Here is a 17,587-nt window from a genome sequence, read left to right as displayed (position 1 = left end):
AGTCGGACTGGGTTAATATTATCAGGCTAATATTTTAATGATCTAGGTTTTGGGTTTATATTTTCAATTAGTTAATTAATTATAATATATATATATATATATATTTTTAGATGTAAACTTTATCTTTGTTGAATTTATTGAACTCTCATTTGTAGTGCTGTGTGATTGAATTTATTTAAGAAATCTTTCAATTTATAATGATATCAATATATTTATTTAATAAATATAATATGTGATTGAATTTAATTATTAAATATTTAAAAAAAGTTAACATATAACTTGATGGATGGGTTTAGAATTTATAATTATTTTTTTGGACGGGCTTTGGAAGATGATGTAGAGGCTCGATGTTATGATCGGGCCGAATCGGGCTGGATTGACTTTGACAGATACAAAATCTTTTATTATGTGGCGTTGGCCCAACCCAGCCCGATAGAATATAATTTATACTTATGTGGTTCTGGTTATAACTTAAATTTTTTTAAATAGTTATAAATGTCATAAAATTAAGTTATATGGTTTGTGATAATCAACAACACAAATGGTATAACCTCATATTCTTAAAATTTTAAGTTTATAATTGTCATATATTTTTAAAAAAATATAATTTTTTTCGCATTTCTGGTGATTTCAAATTAAATTATTTTTTGTACAGCTCAATTCTATTAGTAAGTCTATAAAATTAATGATTCAAATAATCATTATGAGTCCGAAATAAGAGTCACAAAATGGAATATAGATAATAATAGTCTAAATGAGAGTCATTCCTGGTCCCTTTTTCATTTTTTTATATAAAATTTAACTACAAATTTTTAAATAAAGATTATTTAATTATATTTTAAATTTTAATTATCTAATAAGTTAGAGAATGAGAGCTTTTCATTTATATTTTCTAATTATCAAATTTTAATTTATGATTTTTTAAACAATATGATGCTATTTTGAATTTTGATGGATCGGTACGGAAGGCCCAAGCAGCTATTGGAATTAGGGGTGTGTGCGGTGCGGGTCGGTGCGGTTTGAGAGAAAAATAGAAACCATATGGCGGGTGGCGGATTGATAAAAGTGTCACTAGAATTTGCCATTTTTCTTATCAAAAACCGACGGTTCGATTGGCAAATAATGGCGGATTTGCCTTGGCGGTTCGGGCGGATTGGCGGTTTATAAAAAATATAATTCAAATTACAAAACTTAAATCAAAGAGTAAAAAAAAGACGAGAGATATCGTGATGTTAAGCATCTTGCGAAGCTTTCTTCTGATGCAGCAAGTGTAGCAACAACATGATAATATCAACAACTATGCCATCAGTTCATTACAAGCATCTGTGGAAGCTACAATGATTGAATACAATACATAAAATTCCCCTCGAGCAGTAATGTAATACTATATTCTAAGGTATAGAACAATAAGCAAACTTAAGTAAAAAAATTTTTTTAGAATCCTATAAAACATGATTTAATAGTGGTGCGGGTCGGTGCGGTTTGGAAGAAAAATAGAAACCGGCGGATTGATAAAAGTGTCACTAGAATTTGCCATTTTTCTTACCAAAAACCGGTGGTTCGATTGACAAATAATAACGAATTTGCCTTGGCGGTGCGGTTCGGTGCGGTTTTGGCGGTTTCGGCGGTTTCGGCGGTATTATGCACACCCCTAATTGGAATTGTTATTCGCGACTGTAATGGGATAGTTATTGCTCTTTATGGTTGAGTGAATTTCTTATCTGGTGAATGTTGACTGTATGGAAGCCTTGGGTGTGGTCAAAGCGCTTCAATTTAGGTGTGATTTAGGTTTGGGTGATATTCAGTTTGAAGGTGATTCTTTAATTGTTGTGTCTGTAATTTAAGGAAATGAGGATAATTTGTCTTATTAGGGTCATTTGGCGAGTCCGTTTGTGGTTCTATTTATCATCGGTCTCGCATGTTTATAAAAAAAGCAATTATGTGACTCATTATTTAAGTAGGTTAGTCTTTGATTTTGATTCATCACACGTTTGGATAGAGGAACTTTCTCCGTCTTTAACTGCATTAGTGGTTTCTGAGATTTAGGCCAAGTTTGGCTACAAAGAAAAAAGTGCACTTATTTCATCTTTTTATCTTTTTTGGGTCACATCAATCAACATCTCCTCTCTACTTTTTCTACACATAATATAAAAAAAGTCAAAAAGTGCACTTATTTAGTCTTCTCAAACTAGACCTTACTCTTTTGTGTATTTGCCTTTCCTTAAATAAATAAAAAAAAAAAAAAAAAAAACAGTAGACTAATATCCCTTTCACTCAAATCATTCTATTCATTTTCCACTAACTAAAATAAAAAAATATTTTTCTTTGTTTTGCTTAATTTTAATTTATTTATAGACTCCGATGTTATTATTTATTTACTTATCTATATATTTAAATTGTTTAAATAGTCTCTCAAAGGGTCTTTTATTAAAATAGGGAAATGATCGACACCGAGCAACCCCACACATTTGTGAGAGAGAGGGAGGAGAGAGAGGAGAAAAAAAAAATATGATCATAAATCAATTGAGGGTTGTGAGAGTCAAAAATAGTGGGGGTTTCAAGTATTTTTCTATTAAAATAATTATTATAAAGAAAGTCTAGGATCCTAAGTTTTGGAATTTATCTAGAATGAATGTGTGTGATAGAGATTAAATTGATGAATTATAAAATCCACCAATGAAATAAATTTAAATCATTAATTATTGTTGGATAAATAATTATGAATTTATAATATTACTGTTATTTATTTATTTTATTGAATCAACTCTAATTACTTAGAATTAAAAGAAAGATATTTAACAAGAGCCAGTAAGGTACAAGGAATCCAATCCAATGACAAAACCTCAACCCATGCATGAACCGTCCAACGAGTCGCCTCATTAACAACTATTTAAACCTGCCCAGGCTTATAATAGCTAATTTGCTAAAATATGATAATCAATATAACTCGCTTTTTTAAAGATTTCATTAGGGTCCTCTCCGTCTGATCTGATTGATAATTGCACAAGAGTAATGATAAAAATTTTATATAAATTTTATGTAAATCTCATAATATTGAATATTTAATAAAAATTTTAATAAGATTTTAAATTTTTTAACATTTTTGATTGCATAAAACCATACTGGACAAGGAAGAATTCACCGTAAAAAACCCAAAAAGCCTGTCCTATCTCACTTCGTCTATCGTTCTACCTAGCCTTAAAATTCATCTCCGCGCCATCGACAACAGCTCTCATACCCTCTCTCTCTCTCTCTCTGTCGCTGCTTTTGTTGCAGAGACTATCAACAGCCACAAATGGGTTATGAAAACGATCCGTAAGTTCTCTCTCTTTATCTCTCAATTTTAGGGTTAGGGTTTCTAATATCTAATAATAATTGATTGGTGTGGTCTTCAGGTACGTTGACGAAGATGGTGAGCCATTGATGGACTTCGATGATGACATTCAGTCCGATCACGAACCCCAACGACACGATCACAACAACCTTCTCGATGACAATCTCGACGACGAAGACGACGACGCGTGGCGGAGGCAAGAGCGATCGCCGACTCCAATCCACAACGACTCCGATTCGAAATCGAAGCCTCGAAAGCGACTCATCAAGAAGAGCACGACGGGCAAGGAGACCGTTCCCGATTTCGGACTCGGAGATGAGGATGATAACGACGAGTTGGGGCCGATCGAGTCGGATTTCGATGATTCGAGGTCGTTTGGGAGTGGGAAGAGGAAGAGAGAGTCGAAGGATGGTGGTGGAAGTGGGAGGAAGAGGGAGAAGAAGTTGGAGAGGAGAGAGGGGCATGGGAGTGAGAAGGGTGGGTCGAAATTCAAGTTGAAGAAGGCTGGAGTTTCGGAAGGGCGTTCGAGGGATCGAGACGGTGATCGGGAGGTTAAGGAGATGTGGGATACGATTGCCGGTGGTGATTCTGAGGTACTCCTTTCGGTTCTAAGTTTTTTTCTGTTGAAATTATAACTTGATTGATATTGAGTTGAATTGTTTGATTAATTATGTGGTTTTTTATTGTTGTTCTGTGGATCTGTGTAGTAAATTACAGTTTTCTGTAGTTGTATGAAGTGTTTAATTGGGTAAATTTTAGAGCAAATTACCTCGGTAGTGCCTATACTTTTGTTGTTGTGTCATTTTGGTCATTGTAATTCCAATTGACTTGATTTTGACCGTGAATTTATGATTTTATTTCAATTTGATCTAATTGATTACAATTGTTAGTATTTTTTAATGAAAAATACAAACATAAGCGGCATGTGTCATTCTTTTAAGGGCAAAATTATAAACTTGCTCAATTTAGTGAGTTCACTTCAACCAACTTAGCGATCATTTTTTGTCAAAAAGCCTAACGACATTATCAATTGGATCAAATTTGAGCCAATTGAAAGTATAGAGACCGAAAGGACATAAGGGACAAAATGCAGGGATTACCGGTGTAATTTGACCTAAATTTTAGTATTTGTGATGGATAATTAGTCTATGAGGGTAGTGACTAGAACTTATTGTTTGTGTAGACTACTTCTTATGTTACTAGTTTAGGGTTGGTTTGGGATGTTCTAAAAAAGTGTACTTTTTGACTTATTGGCTTATATGGGTTGGGTTTGATGTGATGTGTTAGAGAGGTGATGTGATTTAAATAAGATGATGTGACTTAAATAGGATAGTGACTTTTTGACTTTTTGTATTTATTTACCAAAAATAAATTTGATATTTATTCGCAGTATTAGATACTGTTTAATGTAGTGCCAATAGTTCAATTTTTAATAGTTATTATTTTTTTGTTCTGTTCTCTTTCCTATTTGTCACCATTTTTTTCAGGTGATATTTTGGAGCTTTATGATATTATACCATGGTTAGTGTGTGTGGCAGTGTTTATTTTCAACATAAAGCTGATTTCTTTTGCCCATGTGGTTTTGATGATTTCAGATTACGACAGTAGTGCCTATACTTTTGATGATTTCAGATTACAACGGTAGTAAATTACAGATTTCTGTAGTTGTATGAAGTGTTTAATTGGGTAAATTTTAGAACAAATTACTACGGTAGTGCCTATACTTTTGTTGTAGTGTCATTTTGGTCATTGTAATTCCAAGTGACTCGATTGACCATGAATTTATGATTTTATTTCAATTTGATCTAATTGATTACAATTGTTAGCATTTTTTAATGAAAAATACACATAAGCGGTATGCGTCATTCTTTTAAGGGCAAAATTATAAACTTGCTCAATTTAGTGAGTTCACTTCAACCAACTTAGCGATCTTTTAAAAGCCTAACGACATTATCAATTTGACCAAATTAGAGCCAATTGAAGGTATAGGGATCAAAAGGACACAAGGGACAAAATGCATGAATTACCGGTGCAATTTGACCTAAATTTTATTATTTGTGATGGATAATTCGTCTATGAGGGTAGTGACTAGAACTTATTGTTTGTGTAGACTACTTCTTATGATACTAGTTTAGCATATATTTACCAAAAATAAATTTGATATTTATTTGCAGTATTAGATACTGTTTAATGTAGTGCCAATAGTCCAATTTTTAATAGTTATTTATTTTTTTGTGCTGTTCTCTTTCCTATTTGTCACCATTTTTTTCAGGTGATATTTTGGAGCTTTATGATATTATACCCTGGTTAGTGTGTGTGGCAGTGTTTTATTATCAACATAAAGCTGATTTCTTTTGCCCATTTGGTTTTGATGGTTTCATAATTGATGTTATCATGCCCTTTGTGCTTTGTCCTTTGATGAAAGACTTGCTCACTCAGAAGCATCTATGGTTTCTGAAACTTGGTCCTCAGCAATGAATTTTTTTATTCTTTTTTGCATTATATCAATTTTGTAATTTTTCATGTTTTCCTTTAAATTGAATAGGATGATCAAGAGGGTGCTAGGAACGTTGATGACGATAACTTCATAGATGACACTGGTGTTGATCCTGCTGAACTGTATGGATTTGATAATGAACCACGGTCTCCTGGTGATGCTCCTCAGGTTAGGATTTCATCTTTCTTTGAAATTTATTATTGAGACAATTCCAATTGTGCCAGTTTCTTAATAGTGACTATCAATATATTTTTTTTGAAGATTTACAAGATCTGTTACAATTTTCCCAGGCGGAAGAGGGCGAAGACGATGAGGAAATCGATCAGCTCTTCAAGTCAGGCAAGAAAAAGAAGAAAGGTGAGAAGAGTGCTGCAGAGATAGCATTGCTTGTTGAAAATGTTATGGCTCAGCTTGAAGTAGTGGCTGAAGAAGATGCAGAATTGAATAGACAGTCAAAACCTGCTATAAATAAACTCAAAAAGCTGCCTCTCCTTATGGAGGTTCTCTCAAAGTAAGATGATTCTCTCTCAATAGTTTCATTGACATCATGTTTCCATTTTATTATTTATGGTTCTTATCTTGTTTCCCACATCAACTGTTGATTGGTGCAGGAAACAACTTCAACTAGAATTCTTAGATCATGGAGTATTAACTCTGCTGAAAACCTGGCTCGAACCCCTTCCGGATGGAAGCTTACCAAATATAAACATCCGTGGGGCAATATTGAGGATCTTAACTGATGTACAAAAAGCGTTTTCTCCATTTCCTTAAGTGAGATGTATGAAAATTATGTATGCACTGATTATGTCTTGCACTTCATGCAGTTTCCCATTGATTTAGAGCATTATGATAGGAGAGAGCAACTGAAGAAGAGTGGTCTTGGGAAGGTCAGGATTCTCCTTATGAGGCAACACTGACACATGAATAATGGTTATGGCTTGGAAGTGGAACGAACAACTCTGCATATTAATTTTTTGTTTTATGCAGGTTATTATGTTTTTGTCGAAGTCTGATGAGGAGACCACAGCCAACAGAAGAATGGCAAAAGACTTGGTTGATAAATGGGTAATGTTATACATTTTTTGGACTTTTGGCACTCATACATGTATGGATCACTCTTCATGGTTCCCCTTTGTACTTGGATAAATTTTTGGTATTTGTTTGCTAGTGTGAAAGTGCATGTGGTGGATACACTTCTTTTCCTGCTCAATGATGAACCCAAGATCTATTCTCCAAGATGTTGATGAAAATTTGTCTTGAAAATCCAGAACCATTCCTGTTTCATTTTATTCTGTACTGAGCTATCTTTGCATGATGTTTGGTCATTGGGGATCTATTTTCATTGAGTAAATTTATCAGTTTTGACGATGTGCTCTCGGATATTGTTTGTTCTCCCCTTCTAATATTGTTTGATTAGTATGTGAACCCTTGTATGTAGGTATTGTTTGGAACCTCCGAAGTTTCTTTTGTTTGTTTGGTTTTTTTGTAAATAACTGATGTGGGCACATGGTTTGTATTCGTTTATATTAACATTTCCTTACCATTTAAAAATTTGAAAATAAAATGCAGAGTCGACCAATATTCAATAAGAGCACACGGTTTGAGGACATGAGAAACTTTGATGATGAGAAGGTTCCCTTTCGGAGGCCATCTGCGAAAAAGTATATATCATCTTTGTTCAATTTGCTTACACATGTATTTTAAGCGATTTAGCCATCTTGACCTTGTTTCCATATATATCTAGTCTGTCTTATGCGTGGAATGTCTTGTTTATTTTTCAATAGGCCAATGAATAAAGCTTCACGAATGGAATCTAGAGATGACGATCTTGATTTGCCTGAATTTTCACAGTAAGATGTCGTAACAGAGTTAATCCATTGGGTCCTAGTCAGTCAGTCAATTTTGATTTATTATATGGGTGGTGTGCACCGTGTTTTGAATGTATATATGCAAACACTTAAATTTTATGAGGGATGTGCAGGGAATCGAAGTCTGGCCAGTCATCTTCCATGCGTCTTACTTCAAGGCCTGAAGCAATGCCAATGGATTTTCTGGTTCGCCCCCAATCCAAGATTGATCCAGATGAGGTTAGGGCCCGTGCTAAACAGGTTGTGCAAGATCAGCGCCGTCTGAAGGTTGGTCTTCCTCTCTTGGACACTTAAATGAAATAGATCAGGATAACTATGGATGACAAACTTTTAAATTTAACCATCTACTATTGCAATTAGTTTCTTTCTTTCATAATATATATAAATATTATATATGTATGTATGTATGTATGTATGTATGTGTACATAGTAACGAAATGAGTGCTGCAATGTCTATAGGATACATGCTCAAAATATGGCTTCTATCTGTCGGTAGTCTTGTTGATTTGAAGTTGATTGTTTCAATCCTTTTAAACTCAAATGATGCTAGTTTAATTTTCATTGAAACATAAGAAAGCTGAGAAGTGGAAGTGTATGGAATTTAATTTAAATCATGTAAATGACCTTGATAAAATTTAAGCTGTTGTGAAATTTCAATTTTTATCTAATAATAATGATAAACAGAATTTTTTTTGATGGAGGCCTTTTCGCAAGCTTGCTGTAAAAGATTTTCAAATGTGTACAAGGTGTGTTGATTTTGTTCGACTTATTATTTTGGGGACATGACTCCCCTAGGGTCAGAGCACATATTTTTTTACAAACCCCTTGGGGTCAGATCTCATGTCAACATGCAACTGCAATATGGTATGTACAGCCTTTTCTCTGCTGTGGATCAAAAAAATAAATTAGAAGATAGTGTTTGGTTCACCGGAATGAAATTGAATGGTTATTTGATCAAAATGTTCATTCTTATGTTTGGTTGACGGAAAAAATAATGAAAAATCGATTGCAAATGAAATTGTCATTTACCATTGCAAGGGGATGCCCCCCTCCCCCACACACACACACACTACCTGGCCTCAATGAAAGCTGATGCATTGTCACTTTGTTTGATCCCACAAAGCTTGTGATAAAATGGTGTTTCATTGAATAAGCAAGAACCTTGTATTGAATTCCATTTCACAGTAATAGCTGATTACTTACATATACAATTAAGAGATTTTAGTAATTAGTTAGGCTAGCAGCCTTTATTTATTTCTGGTACTAGTATATTTGAACACCAAGTCATACTTCTACTCATTTTTAACAAAAAAAGGGTGGTCATACTTCTACTCATAATTTTACTTGATTATTTTTTTTTTTGTTATAAAACAAAATAGTCAGCATACCATGTCCACTGCATTTTAACCTTCTTTTTGGCAGTGTTTTTCGCTGCGTCTATAACTAAGAAGCACAGATACATCCTATGGAGCAGACATGGACACATGTAGTTGACATGTGTCGGACACACGTCTGGCCATGTCTTAATATATATATATATATATATTTTAGTTCTTTTCACTGGCCACATTATGGACATGTCGGACATGGGTCCTCTTTTCGGACACCCACCTGACATGGAGGGTCAGACAATATTTTTGAAAAGTTTTAATGAGGGGACAAGTTAGAGAAACGAAAATTTTTCACCTTTTAGAAGAAATAACTTCTTTTGGCCACTTTCTCCTCCCCATCATTTTTCCCCCTTAGAATTATTAGTGAAGGCGGTTTGAAACTCAGGTCAAACCTGAGCCATTCCCATTTACCTGCTGAAGCAGAAGATGTGTTCTCGTAATAACTTCGGCTGGCTGTGCTAGGTGGACTCACATTGGCTTGTTTTTTCTTGGGTCATGCTTGCTGTGGCTCTGTGCGCATGTTTGTGTGTTTAGATGCCTGGTGTGTGTGCGCATGAACATATTTTGGAGGTGTTATTATTATTTTTCTATACAAGCTCTGAGCAGTGCACTTGTTTCCTTCCTTTATTGACAGATGCAAAAGAAGTTGCAACAGTTGAAAGCACCAAAAAAGAAGCAGCTTCAAGCTACAAAACTTAGCGTGGAGGGTCGTGGCATGGTCAAATACTTGTAGTTCTTCATGGTTGGAGCTATGCATGAAGTAGTAGGTTGAATTGAACCCACTTCGAATTTTTTAAAAAAATTATGTAGTGATATATAAAACTTTTGACAGGTTTTCATAAATTGTTCCAAAAAATAGATTTTTCAAAATTTATTTTTTAAAAACATGATTAATTCTATGTTTATCATATTTTTATACCATTTCTTGTTTAGTACGCATTATTATTGGTCGTTGAATATGAATATGAATGAGACTTGTATAAATACCATTATAACAATCATGGTGTATGTTATACATTAGATATCATGTAAAAGTACGGTGAGCGTGGGTTTATCGACATAATAAATTTTATGATATTATTCTGTTTAATAATGATATAAAAATTCATAAAAAATAGTTTAAAATATTAAAAAATTCATTAAAAATAAAAAATTTGAACTTAAAAGTTTGGAATCATTTAAAAAAAAAAAACACAAAAAATTGAGTTAAAAAATTGGAAGTTAAATCAAGCTATGAGAGAGCAATCAGACATGTTGAGTGCCATTAAAATAATAAAGTGACATTTTTTTGTCCAAATTATTGACTTTGTTGGCTAATTTTTGGAAGGACAATGTTTTTTTATTTGTATTTGGATTGGGTAATTCTACAAACCAATTTTATCCAAAAATATGATGTGTGATTCACATCTACTCCAACGATGGGATCTGCCTCCTGCAGTCTTCTTATCAGCAGTGTCCAGCAATTTCAATGAGATCGTGACACGTCACCAAGACGAAACCCAAAGGGCTGGAAGTTGTCACGTTGCAGAGAATGAAATTTATTTAGTAGAACGGCGTGGTTTTGGGTAATACCACGTCGTTTTCACATAAGGGATAGCTAACGGTGTGTTTGTGTTTGTGTTTTTTGGTGCGTCACTTTCAAACAAATCTCCAACTAGAAGTAGTAAACTTTTGTCTCTCTTCTTGTTCTTGCTTACTGTACAGATCAAGGATGTCCTTGGAAAATTTTTTTACAGAAGTGGATTTTGGGTGTTGATGTTTTTGACAAATGTCGGAGTTCAAATGGGGCAAGTCATTCACCAGTGACAATGATACATACATGAAGTGAGAAGCCAAGTAAGAAGTGATTGTGGGGGCGACGCTGTCACTCTGTTCTTCCATTTCTTTGCTTTTGCCGTCAATGGAGATTCTGAGCATCTAAAAGAGGTCATCTTTGAATTTGTGATTGTTAGCCTCCGTCACATTTGAAAAACGTTATATGAAAAAATGAATGTCGTTTTTTGGTCCAAACACTCGATCCCTAATAATGTCTCACAATACATCCATTTAATTCTAACTTCACATGATATTTCTTGGTCATTTTCCTGGTGACAGTACACTTTTTGTTTAGGATGTGGTCCAAGAAGAATAGGTCAACAGTAGTAATTAGTTGAGAGACATCTTTCTAACTTTTGTTTTCCTAGCCTGGAGTATGAGGTGAGTTTTATGTTTTAGCATATTACATGAGTGTGATTGTCATATTACCATGTTTCTCATGCTTGCCATGAGACTATGTGCTTGCTTGCTCAATTGCATGAATGCCTGTGGATGAAGGCTTCGTTACTTGAATTAGAACAATTCATCAAATGTACGTTTTAAGCCTACTTTGTGAAGTGGCAAAATCATGTTTTAAGCCCACTTATGGTGGCAAATCCGCATTTTAAAGTCCACTTGCGAGTGGCAAATTCAAATCATTTTCGAAAACAAACATGAATTGAGTTGTTCCAAGTCTTTCGACTTAGTCTATGCTTATATGTGTGCGCTATACAGTAATGGTAGCCTAATAATCAGAATAAGAACACATGAGGTTTATAAAACAATATATCATGGTTAGTAGAGGCCGATCCTTTGATCGGGGGAGCGGGGGTGTTTATTTCATGACCTTCCCCCCTCGTACTCAAATTCCCGAGCCGAGGCAACTTTGGTGATGACGGACACGTGACCTTTAGCACGAGTCAGGGTTTCCTAAATTTCTCCAAAAATAAAATATTTAGGTGGCGACTCTGTAATCTAGCAAAGCAGTCTAGTTTTGGCATTATTTGATTTAAAATCTGATTTTCCAAAACGATTTGCCGGATTGGACTATTTGGTGATTTATCGGTTTCACATTACACTTTGTGAGATTAGATTCAGAACCTTGACAGGAGTCCAAATTGTAAGACCAATTCGAAGTCGAGTCCACAGTTTCTGGCGACTCCGCTGGGGATTTAGAGAACTTGACTTGAAACTTATGATATGTTGTTTTATTTACATTTATGTGTTTCTTTGCATTGCATTTGCACTGGTGCGCCTAAGTCACTGTGTTTGTCATATGCTATTCCTGAACGGTTTGCCGGAGGCTCACTTGGAAAAGCTTGCCATAAGGCTGACCGGTTGCGGGTTCTGCCACGATAGGAATACAACCCTTGGACCTGGACTACCGTTATACTGTTTGAGCCTCTTTTCATTTCTCGGTGTTAGGTGTGAGAGGTATATTAGGTAGTATTGCTAGGTACCCTTTTGACCATATCGACCTAGCTGTATATACTAAAGCCATAGTGACTGTTCTAATTTTGGACATGATGCTCACCCATATGCAGGATTGCGTAAAACCACTTGATTGAGGTAGTGTCAAAGCTAGGATAGGGTAACTCTACCCCATCATAGGGGTGTTTTGGCTCTCAATTAACTAGTATGTGCTTTACAGTGAAACTGTACAGGGATGTGCATATCAGTTGCCAAGTTGGTATTTGTTTTGGGGCAAAATTTTGTAGAGAGCACAGTCATTCAGCTATGCTCATATCCGTTCTAGTGAAATTGGGCTGAGATGCTGTTTGTTTTCTCTTTTGCAAAGTTGTCCTGGAACCATAGCTTCAGAAGACTCCGATATCCCCCGGGTACATTGGACTTGCGTTGATAGACTTTGTCAGGTCGGAAATTGTTCAGAAGAAACCTGTGTTTACCTCACCCCCACCGGTTACATGACGAAGGAGGTTCAGGCATAATTCACCAGTGCAGTGTCTACAGCAGTCATACCTCAGTTCACCCGAGTCTAGTTTGGTTTGGGAACAGCTGTTTGTATTCAGCTCAGCACGAGACCAATCACTCATTCCCATGGCACAATATCCCCCATCCAGTGTGGAAGAATTCATGTAGCACCTACAGCAAATAGTTGAAGCACTACAACAAGACACTGCTCGTTCTCATTAGGCTGAAGTGATAAACAGGCTATAACAACAACAGCCACAACCGGCTGTGGCTTCTGCATCTCATGCACCTTCCACGGGTAAGCCGACACCTGGAGCCACTGCCCATACTACTAATGTCCAAGAGACTCAGGGCAATCCGGCAGAGCCAATCCCAGCACAGGCCTCTAAAGCTCCTGTTTATCAAACCGAACTGCACTCAAGGTCAATAAACTGGAGAAGTTATTCAAACAAGCACAAGGAGCGAACTCCATCCCGAATTTAGAGGGCGGGTATACTGAATTTGCAGTTACCTTACCGGAGTGGTTCAAGATGCTGCATATTGACCGCTTCAACAGCTCTGGAGACCTAATGGTGCACCTCCACCTATTTTCTGATATCCTAAGGCCAATGGGTTTGACCCCGGCCTAAAAGTTGTCTCTCTTCAGCCGAACCATGTCTAGGATTGCCGCAACCTGGTATGCAAAATTGGAGAACTCTGTGAAACAGAACTGGGAAGAGCTGGCTGAGGCTTTTATTGCTCAATACTCCTACAACACACAGATTGAGGTGACAACTCGTGATCTTGAAGCCACCCGCCAAGAGCTAAATGAGGGTTTCTCAGAGTTCGTGACGAGATGGAGAGCGAAGGCCTTGATGATGACTACAAGGCCTTCCGACAAAGATCAGATTAGGATGATTGTTCGGAATCTGCATGGCACGTTGCTGCAGAAAATGATTGTTCTACCCCTGTCTACCTTTCTAGAGTTTCATGACACGGGGGTTCAAATTAAGGATGCCATCAGGCAAGGGATCTTTGTGGAAGATAATGAGCCTTTGAAGAAGAATGTTGTTCGCAGTTCCAATGCTACTATTGATGGTAGCACAGCTACGAAATGCTTAGAAGTAGACACTGTCATCACTTCCCTTAATGGCCAAAAACCAACCACTTCAACTCGGCCTTAAGCCCGAAATTTCTATCGTCTTTACATGAGTCTCTCTCAAGCTTTGAAAATACTGCGAGAAGAAGGGCAACTAGAGCTCCTAAAACCTCAATCCCTTCCAAATCCTCTTCCACCAAGATATGACCCAGTTAAATACTGTGGCTATCATCAACAACACGGTCATGATACGAACCATTGCATCCGCCTCCGTCATAAGATTCAGGATCTTATTGACGAAGAGACCATAGCTCCACCAAAAGGACCTTGGGCTAGTACTGACCCATCACCTCTACATCTCAATCTAATCCATACACTCCCATCCATCTACAACCCCAGCATATATATCACCCCGGCCCATTTACCCAAGCCTGAGGTGTTTATTCCAGAAAGCACGGCCTTATGCATGATGGATGAACTCGAATTCCAAACATCTCAAACCCGTGAACCCACTACTTTTGAGCTGATGAGAATGATTGAAGATCTTCAGAGAACAGTAATAGATCTGACCTTTGGGATATTGGCTCCATCATCGACCACATCACATAGCAGGAATTTCCTGTCAAAAGGCTACCCAATCTTGGGGCAGGTTGCATTAGAAGAAGCCCAATCCCTTGGCAAAGTGGAGGCAAATGGAAAGAACAAGGTAGGGACAGGCATTGATCCATATGAACATCTTCAGTGGGGTGTTGAGGCTTTGAAGGCTGAAGGACTGAACGAACAGCAAGTGCTCGCAGTTATTGCAAAGACTGTGGATGGCACTTTGCTACTCGGGATAAGGGCATTTCAAATCAAGGGGCAAGCCATGAAAAGGGATGTCATACCAGAAATACCCCTTTTAATTCTAATCCTACACTCGGAAGAGATCAGCAAACCCAATCAACACCTGCCGACCCTTTCGCCAGTACATCCAACATAATCTCACAAACCTCGAAGTACTAACCCGAGGCCAGAGGGTCTTCAATCCCCTCTGCATGACTTTGTCCAAAGCTTTCCAAATCCTCGTTGGACAAGGCCATCTCAAACCCCTTGAGCCTCAACCTCTCCCGGATCCCCTTCCGGCTAAGCATAATCCGGCCAAGTACTACGTCTTCCATCAACAAGCCGGCCATGACACTAACATTTGTTTTCGTCTTCGCCACGAAATACAAGATCTGATTGATAAAGAGGTCATCGTCGCACTAGGTCCTACAAAGTCTATTGGTATTGGATCAATGAACTTGGAGGATAATGTGATTATGTGATCAGGGGATGAACCGCCTGCTGATGGCGCTCATTTTACTCCAGATATGGTGGATGGCACGCACTTTTGAGCAATTTGAAAATGCTGTTTATTGTACTTTCTGACTTGGGTGTTGGGTCAGTCTTGTTGTGTTGTATTAAGTTAGTCTTTTTGTACTGAGTCAATCGAGTCTATCTTGTTGTATCAAGTCAGTTCTGTTGTGTTACAGTCAGGTGATTTCGGGGGTGTTACCTCGGGCATCACTTGCTTGTTTTGTGTTTGTCTTTTATACCCTTTTGTAGACACCCCATTTTTGACCGTCCTCAAGACTTGGACGTCACCGCCTGGAACACTCGGTGATTATCCATGTTTGTGTTCGTTTGGAGTTCCCGGAAGTCCCGGCTCGCGCGTCCTGCCTCAGGATCTCCGAACTCGACCGTTTAGTGTCCGGTTTCACACCGAACACTTGTGTTTTGCTTTGCAGGGGCAGGGAATGCCTTGTGAGGCATCCCCACACACCACCGGCAGTGGCTAGAGGCCACCGGCTGGTCTTTTGCTTCCATCGGCACTATTTGTTGCCGGTCGGCACATTTTATTGCCGGTCGGCATAGTTTGTTGCCGGTCGGCACTCTTTTTGTCGAAATAACATTTTTGGGCAGCCGACCACTGTTCATCTACTTTATGGAGATATTTTGTGCCAGCTGTGATAGCTGGCACCAACTCTGCCTCCCTCCATACACGTGTATGGAGGGATCTCCCTCTAAGCAAGCTTGTTGTATAAGCTTTGCAAGAGGGAGTCTTATAAGAGGAAAGGGCTTTCCTCTTTGATCTAGGTTAGAGACTTAGAAGCAAAAACCAGAGCTTAGAGATATAGATACATTCTATCTCTATATCTCCCTCTCTCTCCTCCTTTGTGTGTGTTTCCTTGGCCTAAAGGTGGATTTTACCTTACTTTTGCACCATTACACACACTATTACACCTTGCTCCGAGATTGAGGGACTTGGGGGGTTGATTCTTGAGTTTTTGGACCGATTTTGATCAAAAGAAGAGGGCTAGACCATTTGTTCTTCAAAGGTTCTTCAAGGGTGAGCATCTTGTTTTATTTTTCCCAAACTTACAATAGTTTTCTACCTATCTTGCTTGCTGATTTAGATTTTGTGCATAACATGAAAAAGGCTTGTATTCTCATGCTTTAGAACTTTCATTAAGGTTGTTTTGTGGTTTGAGTGCAAACTCACCTTATTAGGCTTTATTTGGCCTCTTTTGTGCTTCTTTTGAGAGGCCTTGTTTGCTTGAGTGTGTTGGTCTTTACACCACTAAAAACCAGTTGTTTTTCAGTGATAAAGAAGGTGGTTTGAAGTCTTGCATAGGGGAGGGACACCCCTCTCCCTTCATTGTTTTGTTTCCTTACATTTTGGCCTAAAAAGGTAGCATGTATGTTTGATCATCTTGAGCCTTATTTCAGAAGTTTTTTGGATGTTTTAGGTCATATGTAACCTCTATTTTTGGCCGGATTTGTGCCTCCTTGTATGCTTGTAGTACTTGCTTTGCATTGCTCCATTTAGCTTGGAAGTGCACCTCATGATTAGGCCATGATTCTTACATGTGTTGGCTTAGTTCTATGAAGTTTTTTAGCATTGTTTTCCCATGCTTAAAGTCTGTTGGTTATCAATTTGGTCATGTTTGACATGCTTGTTAGGGTTGCTTTGCATTTTGGCTTGAAAGCTTTGAGCATGTTGACCCCTAGCATGCATGGTTGTGATCATCCTCATGATTTGGCACCATTTAGGACCACATTTCAGTCCAAGAATCATGTTTGTATGTGTGCATGTATGATCTCTTTTATGCCTTGAGGGTGTGCCCTCTTATGCCTAGAAGTGAGTCTTGGTGGTAGCATTTCTTAGGAGGCATTTTAGCTGCCATATTAGGAGGCTTTGGAGTCCCATTTTGCATGTAAAAATTCTGTCTTTACTTGTCTTAGTCATGCCATGAGTGGTCATGTTGGTTGGAGTGAAATGCCTCCCTTTTGTGCCTTAACCTTAGGACCATTACCTTGTTTGTTAGCATAACTATTTGTCCACCTTTTAGACACCTTTCGGCCACTGTTTTGGGGTAGATCAAGGTCTGTCCCTTTATGGTTCAAGGTCCCATTGCATGCTTGTTTCATGTTTGTTGCATGGTTGCTTCACTAAGCCTTGTAGTATATTAATCCCATTGTCAAATTGGTCCATGTTTGCACCACATTTGCACCTTGTATGCTTAGCATTGCATATTTGTCATGATAGTTGCATAACATTTGCTATGTCTTGCATAATTGGTATCATGTTGCATTTGAGCCATGTTTGCATAACATGCATTGCATTACTTGGTTTGGGGTGTCAAACCCAGTGTGAGAATCAAGGAACATTCA

At 37.5% G+C, this 17,587-nt stretch overlaps 1 protein-coding gene across 1 annotated transcript; it reads left to right on the top strand.

The window, feature by feature from the left end:
* The first annotated feature begins 2,810 nt into the window (after positions 1–2,810).
* LOC114295883 (protein IWS1 homolog 1-like) lies at positions 2,811–10,180 on the top strand. The gene is made up of 11 exons (XM_082895867.1): positions 2,811–3,315; positions 3,396–3,927; positions 5,880–5,999; positions 6,122–6,342; positions 6,443–6,572; positions 6,656–6,718; positions 6,819–6,896; positions 7,401–7,492; positions 7,616–7,681; positions 7,813–7,966; positions 9,725–10,180. The coding sequence occupies exons 1-11, from the start codon at positions 3,296–3,298 to the stop codon at positions 9,821–9,823; spliced, it is 1,575 nt and encodes a 524-aa protein (XP_082751993.1). The 5' UTR covers positions 2,811–3,295; the 3' UTR covers positions 9,824–10,180.
* The last annotated feature ends 7,407 nt before the right edge of the window (positions 10,181–17,587 follow it).

This window comes from Camellia sinensis, chromosome 11, assembly GCF_055761805.1.
Source record: "Camellia sinensis isolate YWXY chromosome 11, ASM5576180v1, whole genome shotgun sequence".
Lineage (NCBI taxonomy): Eukaryota > Viridiplantae > Streptophyta > Magnoliopsida > Ericales > Theaceae > Camellia > Camellia sinensis.
The sequence above is the reverse complement of the archived record's forward strand: the minus strand, read 5'-3'. Positions and strand labels throughout refer to the sequence as shown.

Coding starts and splice junctions, on each gene's coding strand:
- LOC114295883 (XM_082895867.1), top strand. CDS start 3,296: ATGGGTTATGAAAACGATCC. Junction 3,316..3,395: donor ATGGGTTATGAAAACGATCC/GTAAGTTCTCTC, acceptor TGTGGTCTTCAG/GTACGTTGACGAAGATGGTG. Junction 7,493..7,615: donor CGGAGGCCATCTGCGAAAAA/GTATATATCATC, acceptor ATTTTTCAATAG/GCCAATGAATAAAGCTTCAC.